Source organism: Streptopelia decaocto (genome assembly GCF_964273445.1).
Source record: "Streptopelia decaocto genome assembly, chromosome: 2".
NCBI classification, from domain to species: Eukaryota; Metazoa; Chordata; class Aves; order Columbiformes; family Columbidae; genus Streptopelia; species Streptopelia decaocto.
The window spans coordinates 15531229-15544770 of record NC_138655.1 but is presented as its reverse complement, the minus strand read 5'-3'; the positions used below and the strand labels follow the sequence as shown (position 1 = coordinate 15544770).

At 44.6% G+C, this 13542-nt stretch overlaps 1 protein-coding gene across 1 annotated transcript in view; it reads right to left on the bottom strand.

The window, feature by feature from the left end:
- Positions 1-785: 785 nt before the first annotated feature.
- Positions 786-13542, bottom strand: part of EXT1 (exostosin glycosyltransferase 1) — a 178134-nt gene continuing 165377 nt past the window's right edge. The window contains exons 6-11 of the mRNA XM_082047133.1: positions 12209-12327; positions 11405-11500; positions 8573-8662; positions 4762-4922; positions 3629-3800; positions 786-1250 (exon numbers count right to left, since the gene is read on the bottom strand). Of these exons, the coding sequence (XP_081903259.1) occupies positions 1065-1250; positions 3629-3800; positions 4762-4922; positions 8573-8662; positions 11405-11500; positions 12209-12327 (824 nt within the window). The 3' untranslated portion in view covers positions 786-1064. The remainder of the gene's footprint in view (positions 1251-3628; positions 3801-4761; positions 4923-8572; positions 8663-11404; positions 11501-12208; positions 12328-13542) is intronic.

Sequence of the window (13542 nt, the reverse complement as noted above, 5' to 3'; positions counted from 1 at the left end):
CGCTGGTATTTCAGGGGCAGGTTTTCAGTCCGAGTGAGCCTGCCCCAAGCACGCCTGGGAGCACCCGCTGCCACCAATACCCAGTGTCTGACCACGCACTTTACTTCAGGTGTCAGACCTCCAGGAGGGAATTTCTCCACCTATCTGTGCTTAAAAAAAAAAAACAAAAAAACCCATGCTTTGATTTCATATAAAGCAATTTGTTACAGGCCAAACTCCTGCACTGAGAGCACTAACATGCTTTCTTTTTTTCAGCCACACTCCTTTTGCCCTCAAACCAAAGCTATTTCTAGCAATTCGGCCGCCACGGCCCCAGGCAGCGGAGGCTGAGGCCACATGTGTCCGCTGTGCTGATGGCCCCAGCGCTGCCCAGGGCCACCGGGATGTGTCTCTGCTGCCGGGTCCCCGGTGTGCCCCTCGGCAGGGACGTTCCTCTCCCCAGCGAGGCCAAGCTCATCACCTTTAAAAACGGGGTCCCCAGGCAGAAGGATCTGTGCTTCCCTCTGGCGTGCTGGGGGTTCTCCAGTTTTCCGTCCGTTCAGAGGAGTTTTGCCATAGTGGCTGCTACAGGCTTGGGGAAAACTGGGAAAAAAAAAAATTAAAAGTCAGCAGTAAATGAGGAAGGTTAATACTTGGGCTCTGTCCTGATTGTGCTCAGTTTGTTTCTGAACCTGCTGCATTTTCTCCCCTTGAGATTCAAGTGTTTAACTTTCCAGGGGAAAATGAATGAAAATTGCAATGACAATCAAATGCATGAAAGAAAGAAACGGCAGCTTTGAAATATTCACAACCAACACAATTTTGATTAAAGAAAGAACTCTGTTTTTAATAGGTTTTTTTTTTGATCATTAAAAAAGTTTAAACCTGCATAGCAATCATTTCAAAAATAATTATTTAATGTTCCATAATGAAACTGTACACGACCTATTCTGGGGCGGCAGCAGCCCGCCGGGGCCCGGCGCAGTCCGGCGCCATGTCGGGCGCTTGCTGCCGGCGGCACAGTCTGGCTCCCGGCACGGTGGCCACGCGGGGCGGGGGCGGCTCGGCCCCCTCGGCAGCGCTCCTCAGAGTCGTTCAATGTCACGGTACTTCTTCCTCAGGATGGAGACCTGGTCTTTAAAGAGGACAGGGTCGAGCCTCATCTGAGAGTGGATCAGCGGCATATAGCCAAACCAGCTGGCGAAAGTGTTCATGCAGCTCTGCCGCTGGGCGAAGTGGTCGGGGTCGGCCCAGCGCGAGGCCCGGGACGTCTGTGGAGAGGAGAGCAGAAGTCAGGCGTTGGCCATGACCCAACGCAATGGCTGGGCGCCCGGTCAGAGCAGCGCCAAGGGCAGTGCCGTGGGGTGACCCGAGCTCGACCACGACACCCGCACGCTGGCCTCACACAGCCTGCCAGCACATCGCCTCACCCCGTCCCTCACTCTTCTTATTTTAGACCCTCAAGCTATTTCACAGGTAGAACAAGTCCTTAAAAACCACCATGTCCTTACAAGTCCTTAAAAACCAGACATGGAGGCCACCGCTTTTCCCTGAGGTGCCGGTGCTCCAGCCAGCTGCTGCCCATGGCCTTCAGCCGCAGGAGGAAAACACGCTGCCGTTATTACGGTTTCTGCAGGTCAAAAACACGCTTTCGCAGAAACGGATACACGAGTCATTTCAACCAACTTGTAACTGAGCTCAGTAGAAGTCCTGACATGCTTGGCATTACTCATGTGTGTTGATGTCCTGCACGGAAAAGCAGGGTGTTCCCAGGAATCCCACCGGCCGAGGCCAGTGTATAAGACAGTAACATCTTATGGACAGAGAAAATGAACTGAAGTTCCAAGTTACATCACATTAAACCCTGACCTGAGAAGAAGACCACAGGTTGCGTACATGGAAAACACTGTGGCCTGATTTTCCAAAGCTCAGGGCAGCTGTGATTCCTATGAAAGTCCATTGAAACTCAGCACCTCTAGAAAAATAAGGCCCTAACAGCTCTGAAGCAGTTATTGTTCTCTATCTGTACCTAAAGTACATGTATAAACATAATAAAACAATTGTTTAAGATAAACTATGAATGCTGAGAACCTAAGCTTCAGGTTGTGCCGCTTCTCTTGCATCTCTCTATAGCACTGATGTTTCCACTGTACTTCAAAAACAAATACAAATTCATAAGCTCAAATTAAAATGCAAATAAACTGAGAGAGTCAGGGACTTGCCAAATGAATGGGGTATCAGACTTGATCTTTATCCAAGGCCTGTCCAGTTGAGCTGAAGTAGTAGGTTATAATGTGCATTGATTACAGGCTCTTGATTATACCGAGCCACTAAAGAGCAAGCAAAAGCTTGTTGCTGGAGGATTATAGCACACATTCTGGCCATTAACAGTGAATTTCCATACGAGTATTAATCTCTGTCACAACATTGGGGTTACGTTAATTTTTTATTTGTCTTTCAAGGAATTATGAACATGGTCCATTACATTTCCCAAAGCTGCAGGAACAACTTGTCTTTAGGAGAGAGTTATAGTTCATGGCTGACTCAAGTCACCCACACTGTAACAAGAAAAATGGATGTTCAAGCTTTGCCAAACAGCCAAAGCACGGCCCCGTGGAGAGGTGAAGCTCAAACAAGAAGCAATAGGTACTTTCTGGACGGCACCTTCTTGTTCACAGAAGGTCTCCTGCGTACCCAGATGAGTCAGAGTTGCTGAATTACTACCTATACTTCAGATGGCAGGGGCATACCAGTGAGGGAGTCTACAACCTGGCACGGCCACTTCCCAGTCAATGATCCAAGTAATGCTAATAGAAGAAAATGTGAGGGGAAAATAGAGGATCCTGTCTTTCTCCTGCCTCCCAGTAATCATGGGACTATTTGTAGTGCAGATCACAGACACTGTGGCAGCAGAGATGGGAGCTTCTTTAGGACTTGCAGGATTTGCTATTCGTCCCATCACTCGTTCACAGGAGGCAGGAGGACAAGTGTCCCTAGGTTACCAGGTACCCCTGTTACTGGAAGGCATATCCATTTCTGCAATGACAGAGTGCTTATCCAGTAGCTGGAAGAGGTTCTAAAGCAAGCATTTCATGGATGCTAGTGAGTGATGGTGTCACCATGGAACAAAATGTTCCTCATGGGAAAAAATGCTTGAATACCATAAACTAACTCTGTTGTGACAGCCTGATGTCAGTGCTTGAATCACACTATATATTTTAAAGCAGCACAGAGATGGCCTGGTAGATTACATTCATTAATAGTAATTAAAAATATAAAACCTTTCTAGAATTTATTTCTGCTTCTAGCATTCCATGGCCAGGTATTACATCTAGAATATTTAATTAGAAAACTGGAGTTTAACTGAAATCCGGTCACCACAATCAGTTCCATGAGTTTGAGATGACCATGAATAACGTCGTGTGAGAAAAATATGAAGAGATACTGTCAAGTACAGTAGATGTTTGCCATTTCTCCTTTTGGATTTTCCTTCATTATAATAAGGATACCTAAAGTCTATTTACAGTTCTGCTAAACTAAAAACTGCAAAAAATAGACAGAAATGTATCACTCTGTAAGCCTAACCTAGAAGCCAAACCTTTACATTATCAATCCATCCCAACTTCTAAAACATGCTCTGGATACATACCTGTCCCATCATGGTCTCCTTATACTGTTTTTTCTGTGTTACTTTGATTGGAGGCAATTTTGTCACAGCCGACACCAAAAAATTCATTAGAATGTCCTCACAATTGGCCAGTTGGTCCACCATATTCTTTAGGCTGGCAGGCAGGTAATGAGTGTACAGGTAGTGATAATATCTGGAAGCCAAAAGCAGTGTCATTAAGGGACTACAAACTCCAGGGAATTTCTATCTCAGTTGAGACACAAGTTTCGTACTCAACTCTGGATATACCACTTCCTTTCTTCAGTCTCATCTTCCAACAAGAATGGAAAACAAATCAGTACCTCATCAAGAGAGTAAACAGTGCTAATAGGGAAACAGAACATAGGCCTTTTTTTGTAACTTGAAAGAAACAGTACAGATCTAAGTATCAAGATAATGGAGGACAGAGAACACCACTTTGCTATAACGTGACAGACAATAGTGATGAATTCATCCTACACCTCTTCTTTCAAAACTGTTCAGTTGGACTCTATTAACTGGCATACTGCTGTCATTATTGTTGTAATTATTCTCCTCTGGGCCTGTAGCAACCTCTATGGCCTGTCTTCTCCTTTGTGGAGATGTGGACTAGGCACTCCAGAATTCGGTGCCTTTCTCCCAAAATCCAGAGAGGCCTTTGTTCTGCTGGAGTTCTAACAACACGGTTTTCCTCCAACATGCTGCAATATGCTGATCTGTGAAGTGTCCACTGTGAGACATCTCTAGAGTATCCCCAAGACTTTGCAGACTGCAGCTGTCAGCCAACACATACCCGGAGCTGGTCTGGAAGTAACCTCCTTTCTGTTGTGCTACAGGCCATTCAGCCGAGCAGCTTAATGAATTCGAGAACTCTTTGAAGTGTGTAATTCCTGATGTTAAAAAGAGCAGTCTGACTGCCTCAAAATACAAGGGACTTCAAAGAGACCCAACAAGCGCAATAATGATTACCAGATCCCCAGAGCTAAACCAAGAACTTAAATTATTGCCCCATAAAAAATAGAGCCATCTATTATCTTTCCACTTTTTCCCCTCCCCGGAAGAATGTTCTTCACCCCTCTCCCCCTGACTATTTGGTTTCATACAGAAGGAGGACAGCAGATGCTTTGGGTGCTTACTTGTGGTAAATAGCAGCTCCTGTCAATACCATGGAATAGTCATTAGTCCATTTGGAGGTGTACCCCCACCTCTCCTTAGTGTTGTCCCAGAAGTGACTGCGAGCAGGATACCCTACGATCCTCTCTGGAAAACTCTGCCAAACTGTAAAGGCAAAATCCACCTGCGGACAAAGGCAGAGGCCAAATGAATACTGAAATTGTTCCAACAAATGTCAGCAAAACAAAATATTACCTTGCCACTAATTCATAATTCAAAATCTTGGAACTGTTGCAAAACATTAATCCTATGTATTCATCAGTAAATTAAACCGACTGTTTGACATTTTGCCCTATAATTATGCACATTTTAATGGTTCCTGTTAAAGGGAGTCTAGAGCATCACAGCATTACATTAACATTTTCAAGCGTGCCCTTTACATATCAAACCTTTTCAAGTTACAGAAAGAATGGGTGTAGGAGCATGTATTTATACTTGGATGCAATACAGAGCGGTAATAGCGACGTGGTAAACTGAACCTTTTGCACATCTCTGTGCTTCTCACCATTTCAGTACTGTCAACACAAAGCTTGGAAAATCAGGAGTCAAACACCTTAAATTATAAGGGTGGCTCCGTGAGATTAAAACAGGCAATCAATGTGGAGTCCTTTTCTATTTTCCATCCATTTTGAGCCTTTGGGGTACATGCAGGTCATACTTTTAAGACTGTCTATATGACCAAGAGGGTTAAACATATAGCTTGATAAAGAGGAAGATAAGATTCCCATGCAGTCAAAGCTTTTGGAGCCTATACTTTAAGAAAAAGCTTTTAAATAACTCAAATTTCTGAGAATTGAAAAGGTGACATGACACTGCTACCCCAGGTTCCCACCAGACAAACCCTGGTGACACCAGGAAAGGAATGATTGGGGTAGTTTGCAGAAGGCTCATCAGCACCAGATGTGAAAGGAGCTTGGTAAAAATACATATGGAAATATTATTATGACTATAAAGTTGGTTGGCCATCGTTGCACTTCAGCTTAGGTTTTGGAGCTCAAACTAGACCAAAATTTTAAAGAGAGTTAAAGGCAATTCTAGCTGTCCCTTTCAAACCCAAGAAAACGAGGGATTTGTTTCTGTACTGCACAGCAAGCTCCCTCCAGTACCAGAGGGACCTAAAACTTTGCTCAAGAATGTTTGAAAAACCTTCCAAGAACGCAGACAAAGCCAAGGGTGTAGAGGTTAGATAAAGAATAGCTGCTGCTCTGAGAACAGCCACATTTTGTGTGATTACTGTCAGACTTCTCTCATTTACAAGTGTTTTTATGAAACAGAAGAGTCACACATGTACTCAAGACAAAGTCAGGGACTGGTTATTTTCTTTCAAGTTGTTTCAAGGAATCTGAGGCCAACTAGAAAGACAATGTGCGCAAACCAGTTACCGTTGTGATAGTTCTGATCTCATCCAAATCAATACCACATGAAAGAACTAAAGGGTTTTTTTTTTTCCCCTGTAAAGGCCTTTCCCATAAAACATGACATCTGTTTTCTTTAGAGAAGTCTGAGAATCTCAAACTTAAATAAATAATAAAGCAGCTGCACTCAGTGCCCTCACTTGTGCTTTCAAGTGTCCATCCTTAGTAGCAGGGAGATGTAGTAACGCAACCACCCTAAGAGAAAACTCACTTTATCAAACAAACCCCAGCCACTTTCCTGTGTAATTTCCAGCAATATTACTACTCAGCTGATCAGCAAGAAAATCCGACCAGTCTGCCAGTCTCTTAAATTCTAATATCACTCTTGGCCTGTGCTGATTTCTAATTACTTCCCATACAAACACCCCTCTGTGCATGTGACACAGGTCCTCTCACAAAAAAATTATCCACCATTCTGTTGTGATTGGAAAACCTTTACTCCTCTGGAGCCGGATGGAGCAGAGGATGTGCCTGGTGACTGCTCCTCCCAACGGGAACGTGATCATGTTTGACCATATTCCTAAATTGCTTTCTCTGAGCCCTGAAGCTGTGCCACAACAACCACCCATGTTTCAAGGGAAGTGTCACACCAGGCGTTTCATGTCAGTGTTTCGGCGTGCTGTTTGCGTAAGTTGTATGATGGGGGACGTGACGCAACAGAAAGGCCCCAGTTCTTCACAGAGAACCACCAAGGAGAGCTGCTGGCCCTGGCAGGACACGCTGAAGCTGGAGGGCGAGTGGCAGCGAGAGCTGGCAGCTGGTTCTCTGTGCAGCACAGAGGCCGTGGGGCTCGTACAGCCAATACCCACTGTGCAAGCACGCAATATCGGCTGCGGGCTGCTCACAGGAGGAAAGAAGCCACAAAGAAATGTGTATGTTGTCTCACAAAACAACAAATATTTGTGTTTCACAATGTTTAGGGTAAAACACGGCCAAGCCGAATAAGAAACAGTATTTATTTCATATGTGTTCCAGAAGCCTGAATGACTCTGAAGTTTGGATGATGACTAAATACCAGGCAAAACAAACCAAAGCCCCAAATCCTCACAGGATCCACAGGCTGGATTGCTGCAAATACCACCTCAGTGCAATGAAGTCCTTGAGAGGTCTTACCATGGCCCTCAGGGCAACTAGGACAGGACCCTTCATCTTGAGCAACAACCTGCTTAGGAATTCCAGCCCCTGAAGAAAAGCCTTTCATTGGGCTTGGTTTGTTTGTTGTTTTGTTTTGTTTTGTTTGGCTGTGCAGGGCTTTGCACACAAGGGCTTTGGCAGCAGCCATGTTCTTCCTCATCCAGCAGAAACTACCACGGTGTAATCTTAGTATCAAACAGGTTCCATGCCAACTACTTCTTCCATCTGTGCAGCAGAAAAGGGCTACTATGGCTCCTTCTGGAGCAGCCTAACCACAGCACAACAAATCCGCAGTGGGGAGAAGAGCGGTTGCAACGTTATCCATCTGGAACAAATTCACTGACATCTTAGGGTATATAGCAGTGACGGGTGACTAACGTCAGGCATTTCTTCACTGACATATACGCAGTGATAGCATCACTGAAAGGTCCACATCACTGACAAAAAAGCATTTTTATAAAGGTAAAGTGGGGAGAAGGAAATGGCCATGAACATAGGGAAAAAAAAAAAGGGAAAACAAAAGAAAATCGAGTTTTTCAAGCTATTCCCTGGCCATCATTAATAATGTATTTCCCAAATATTGCACTCTATATAAACTGTCATCAGTTTCCCCTGTGGTTCTCAGGAAGAGGTTCCAGAAATCAATACTCATCCCAGTTGTAAAAATTGGTTTTCTACAGTATTTTTCTTTTCTTAGCGCTATCTTGCTCTTGGCACAAACACTCGTAACACCTAAACTAGCAAAGATCTCCAATTTTATCGGGCGACACAATGGTGAGAGCATTTCTCAGTGAAATCCTGCATTAGGGGGGCAACGCCGCCTTTTGAAGCGACAGCAGTCCCCTGCTGCTGACACCCCTTCCTTTCCCACCTACACCCCATGGATAATGTGGGGGAAAAAAGCTACCCCAATCAGAAAAGTGAGAACAGAGTATTAAAGCTGACTGCTCTGGGCTGCCTACACCCGCCTGCAGCTATGTTACTAAAATAATAAAGAATGGAAGAACCATATGCTAATGATGAGCCAATTAACCAGGGCGAAAAGCTCCTCTGACGACAAGCGGTGGCAGGGTTGCTGAAACAAGTGCAACGTGCTAAATCTGAGGAGTGTAGCAGGAAATCTTCTAACAGTTGCTCACTGACAAAGCCGAGAGAAGAGCCTGCCTGCTGCGCTCAGGCTGAGCCAAGGAGCTCTGCAGGCTCCCAGGGCGACAGGGACCCTTACCTCAGTGGTGGAGAGCACGGTGTCCTCATCCAGGCTCAGCACTGCATCTGTCACGATGTTGTCGTAGGGTAGGAAGCGACTGCTCATAACCTGTGGGTACCCAAGGCAGGGAGGAGAGGGAAAAAAAAAACAAGGGAAATACTCAATTTCATACCTCGCTCTTACTTCCTCTTGTCTGAGGCATATCATGTATCTCTGCCTGATGGAAAGAACCCTTCAGCTCAAGGGTGAAAGACTCTCATTTTTGTCATCACAGCAGTCAGCCTTCACCTTCTACCCAAGGAGTGATTTCTGAACAGACCTCTCTCTTTGGAGCAGGCTGCTTTCCTTTTGTGACAAACTGCAACAGTCCATGGTGAGAATTAGATGTATCTACAGCTTCTTTAGGGAGGACATTTTCCCTGGTAGCCAGGACTGCCCCTCTGCCCTCCTACGGGGTGTGAGGAACAAAGATAATGAACTCTGAGAAGGACTTTGGAGCAGTCATAAGGTTACACTGCTGGGAAGCCAAGCAGTCCAGGCTGTGTGTGAAGGACGTTATGCTACCAGGATGGTTCCCCTGCAAGGTGGTACCACTCCACCTCTGTGCATTGCTGCTGTATCCACAGGGAGCTGCTGCCATGCGGTGCAACATGCCCCATCACAAAAGGAGAATATGTTAAAGAGCATGAGTACCAGTTGAGCTCCACTTGCATCAAGAATTATATTGGTATTGTAGCATTTTAAAAAGTCACATTCTTAAGTGACTTATGTGTATATATATATATGTGAAGTCTATATGCAGAATAAGCTTTTAAAAACTATGGCAGGACAGTCTTCAAGGCAATAGAAAATAGACAGGAAAGCAGGATCAAAAAGGTAACAGCAAGAAATGAGAATCGATGTGGCTTTTTTAGCAGACTAATTAGCACCTTTTGAGAACTGATGAACAGTAACAAGGACACAACACTGTTTGTTTCCCTCATTTGCTAGGAAAAATATCCTGGCTAGTTAACAGACTTCTCTTCCAATTTATTATGCCAAAAAAACACTATAAAAATCAGGTCCGGTAAGAGGAAATCACTATATGGAAACAGGAACATGGAGAAGTTTTATACATCCCTCATAATGGACATGGTCAGTTCTGCGTCCCCTGTGACCTGTTTGAAAGCAAGTCTCTAAATCTATGCCTCGATTCAGAGAAAGCTCTGTCTCTATAACCAGGAGGTTCACGGTGTCTGGAGAGCATCCCCCCGTCCCTACGATGGCCGTGATCTGGGGAGGCCATCAGGAAGAGGTGATCTGGCAGGGGTTCCTGGGTTTGCTTTGCTTACGCAAAGGCAAAGCAGAGCAAGCAGCCGGCAGGAGAGCAGCATTGTCACCCCAGCTGTTTTACAGACTGTGTAAAATTGTCAAATAGTAAACCAGTCGGGACTACTCATGTATTTTGTTTTTGTAGTTAAAGCTCCCTTTTGTGAAACAGGTGTGATAATATATCTTGATTTCATGGGGAAGAGGGAAGGTTAGGTAAAGGCAGACCTCTGTGACACCTGCACACAGTCACTGTGCCTGCCAGCACGCTTCAGCTAAGTCTGAAGATGAAAAGCAGTTCCTTTGTGCAACCTTTGAATTGCACTGCTCTGGCTCTGCAGGCTTTGTCCAAACAAACAGCTTTACCGCGCAATAAGCCATTTGGCATATGTTGGGATATTAGAAGGAAGAGACTGTCCACTATAAACACACCTTTGTGTACTCAGGAGACTCATTTGTAATCTAAGCAGTGCCTGGGCCAATTCCTACAAACACTGTAGAACTGGTCAGAGATTTTCTCCTCTATCTCACCTCTGCAAGTTTTCCAAAAAGAAAGAAAACAACCCCACAACGTTCAAAAGACTCAGAAATCACTACAGCCCTTCTTGGCCCTGCAGCAACTCTCCTGACACTGTTTACATGGCTAGCTGAGGCCAGAGCCATTAGCTGCCAACCTTGAAGGGCTCTCTCTTTCTCCTTGTTAAGGTGACTGGGGGAAAAAGAACAAAAACAGGACTATAATTTCAAAATAGGGTTGTACAGCCAAAGCAACTAAAAGTTCCCTTTGCAAAGGCAAAGCTCAAGAGCCAGCTGACAGAGATTGGAGAGAGGGCCAGTCCCAATCTATCTGAGAGTCCAGAAGCATTAAGTCTTGATCTTTCAGGCCTGCATTTAGAAATGAATTGGCCACTTCATTGTGGATTTTAAGAAAAGCCTCTTTTCTAATCTGGGTGGCATCTGTTTTGACTTTGTGGAAGTGCAAACAAACAGGTGTGTTGCACAGCAAGACATGACATGGTGGTTTTGTTCCCACATGTGTCCCTTGTCCCTTCGGTGGTCGGATCCCATCACGGGCAGCAGTACCCTACAAGGCCATGAGAGAAGGTACTTCTCAAAGGTACTTTTCACCATTCATTCCCATATGTCCTCTGCTTTTGAGTCCACAGCTGACCCTCCGGTCTTGCAACTCTCTGCTTAGACTCAACTAATCCAGCTGCACCATGACTTTCCTGCACCTGCAGAGGAAGAAATCTCCAAAGATGAGGTCAGCACTACCTGCTCTCAGGGCCACATTTCAAAACTGGGTCTCACGTATGAATCTCAGATTCACAGCATTAATTGCCATGCTGATGATTTCTGAGAGCATGGGACCTCATGCATGAAATGCAAATCTGTGACCAAGCTGGTACAAAGAGCCAAGGAATAGAAAAGAGCTGTTACACTGTTGGGAACTACAAAGCTTTCACCAAAGCAGCTGGAAAAACAAATTCCGGTCCCACTGGAAAACATATACAATATTTTACCATGTTTCTCTCCACCTACCTTGCTCTCTCCTTCAATGACTATGACAGGCACAGAAGTGGCAGGCCAGCGGTGTTTGGCTGGGAGGGGTTTATCACAATTCCATAAAACAATAATCTGAAAGAGAATATTGGACGATGATCAGAGACCTTTTGAAGCAACGCAGTCCAAACCCTAAGGACTCTGATCTCCAGACAGAAATGTTTCATTTAAGTTAGGAATTTCAAAATCAACAATGATACAAATCTGTATAAAAATAACACTTCTTACAGTAATTTTACCCATCCTGACTATTTACAATATATATCCTCTCAAGCAAATAGATGCCAGACAGGAACTCAGGAAGTCTCCATCTAGGCCAGGTCATGCGGATGTCACTGATTTACTTTGGCTCTCATTAAAGGCTAAACCACTTGTGACAATCCACTGCAAGAGGGTGCTCCTACAGAACTCCCCAGGGTTTCCTTCAGAGAAGCCAAAATCCTGGCACTGCTGAGACTAAGAGCCACAGCAGGAGGAAGGAGATCACAAAGGGCCTCTGAGGTACAGGCATTCTGTACCTGATCTTTAAAGTGCAGTCATTGTTCTACCCGCCTCATGAAACAAAGGGGTTTAATTACTGTCTCTGTTCCATTCTAACTATACTCAGAAGTTTTGTTTCCCATACATGCAGGTCACAGACAGTAGAAATCTCAGAAAAAGGAAACATCAGAATTGCAAAAAGGGGTTGAAACAGGACTGAGAAGATCTGAAGTCAGTAGGCTCTTCACTTCTGGGACAGTAGTTTTGTCTCCAATGTGTCTGACATCAAACAGCACTGCTTACCTGTGCACAGTACTGGGACTTGGCTACAGCAACCAGGAGTTTCAGCACAGGCTGAGATTGGGAAACCAGGGGAGTTACTGCGTGGATAACGGCAGTGAATGTGGGAAGAGGCTTCAGACCTGAAGTGAAGAGATACGTGTTCAGGAAAAGACAAAATTGCCCTGGTTAGTACAGATTAAAGGACTCTGGAGATGAAAAAAATGATCTGCACTTAATGCAAACCTTGCCTTGTTTTTTTTGGTCACCTGCTTTTGCCTCAGATACCAGATGCTTCACAGGAGATCACGCTTCCCTTTAACTCCCACACCCTCCAAAATTCCTGACTTCAACACTATCACTGCCTTTTCTTACTTGCTATTGCCACAGATGTCCTGCAATCTCTTTTCTTCATCCAGTTTGCCTCACAAATAATATTGACATCTGGTTTGTTCAACCAAATGTCTTTCTTGACCCTGGCTCTATTTTGCTACCTGGCTCTGGATGCTTGATCTTTACTACAGATTATCTCTACAACTTCCAGAGGCTTGCTCAGTTTCCTCAGTTCCATTACAGGCTCTGTCAGATTTTTGCTCTTTCTGGGTCGATCCCCATCCACATGCATCTGCAATTACCTCCTGAGCTGATAATTCTGCATGCATCCTTGCCTTCCATTCTGATATTTCTCTCACTATGATTTCCTTTTCTGCCTGAAATAACAGATCCTACTGGCATCTACCCCTCATTACTGCTTTCAGTCTAATCTAAATTCATCTGTGTGGGGTCATAGTTGTTTTTCATCAAAATTCCCCCAGAAACCTTCTTCTCCCTCTTTAACACGGTAACTGTGAATTTTTAGCAGGTGAGCAGTACAGACCCACACAAGTGGGATGGCACAGGTTGAGCCAAAAGTAGCAGCAGCCTGGTAAGCAGGATCATTTCAGCCTGCGGGCACTTTCCCCCACAGAACTCGTTGTTCAGGAAGGAGCCATGAACCTAAGTCCTATTCATTCCTTCTAGTGAGATCCATATGAATACACATAGTATGGAGAATAAATCCATACCAACTATGCACTCCAATAACAAGTGTCATGGGTAAATTACCACTTTTCCAATTTGCCAGGCACAAATAAACAAAGAAAGCAAAAAGCTATTCCTCTTATGTCCCCTCGGGCCATGAACAGGTCAGCAATTCAGGCATTAATTACTGGCAACTGAAAAGTATGATGGGACACAGATTTTTTTAAAACAATCTTTGCAAGCAAGAGGCAGATGTTGCATGTTGATGAGCCAGAGACATTCTAGTCTACAGTGGGCAAGGAAGACTAAGACAGGATAAATGAAAGGCATCATTAACT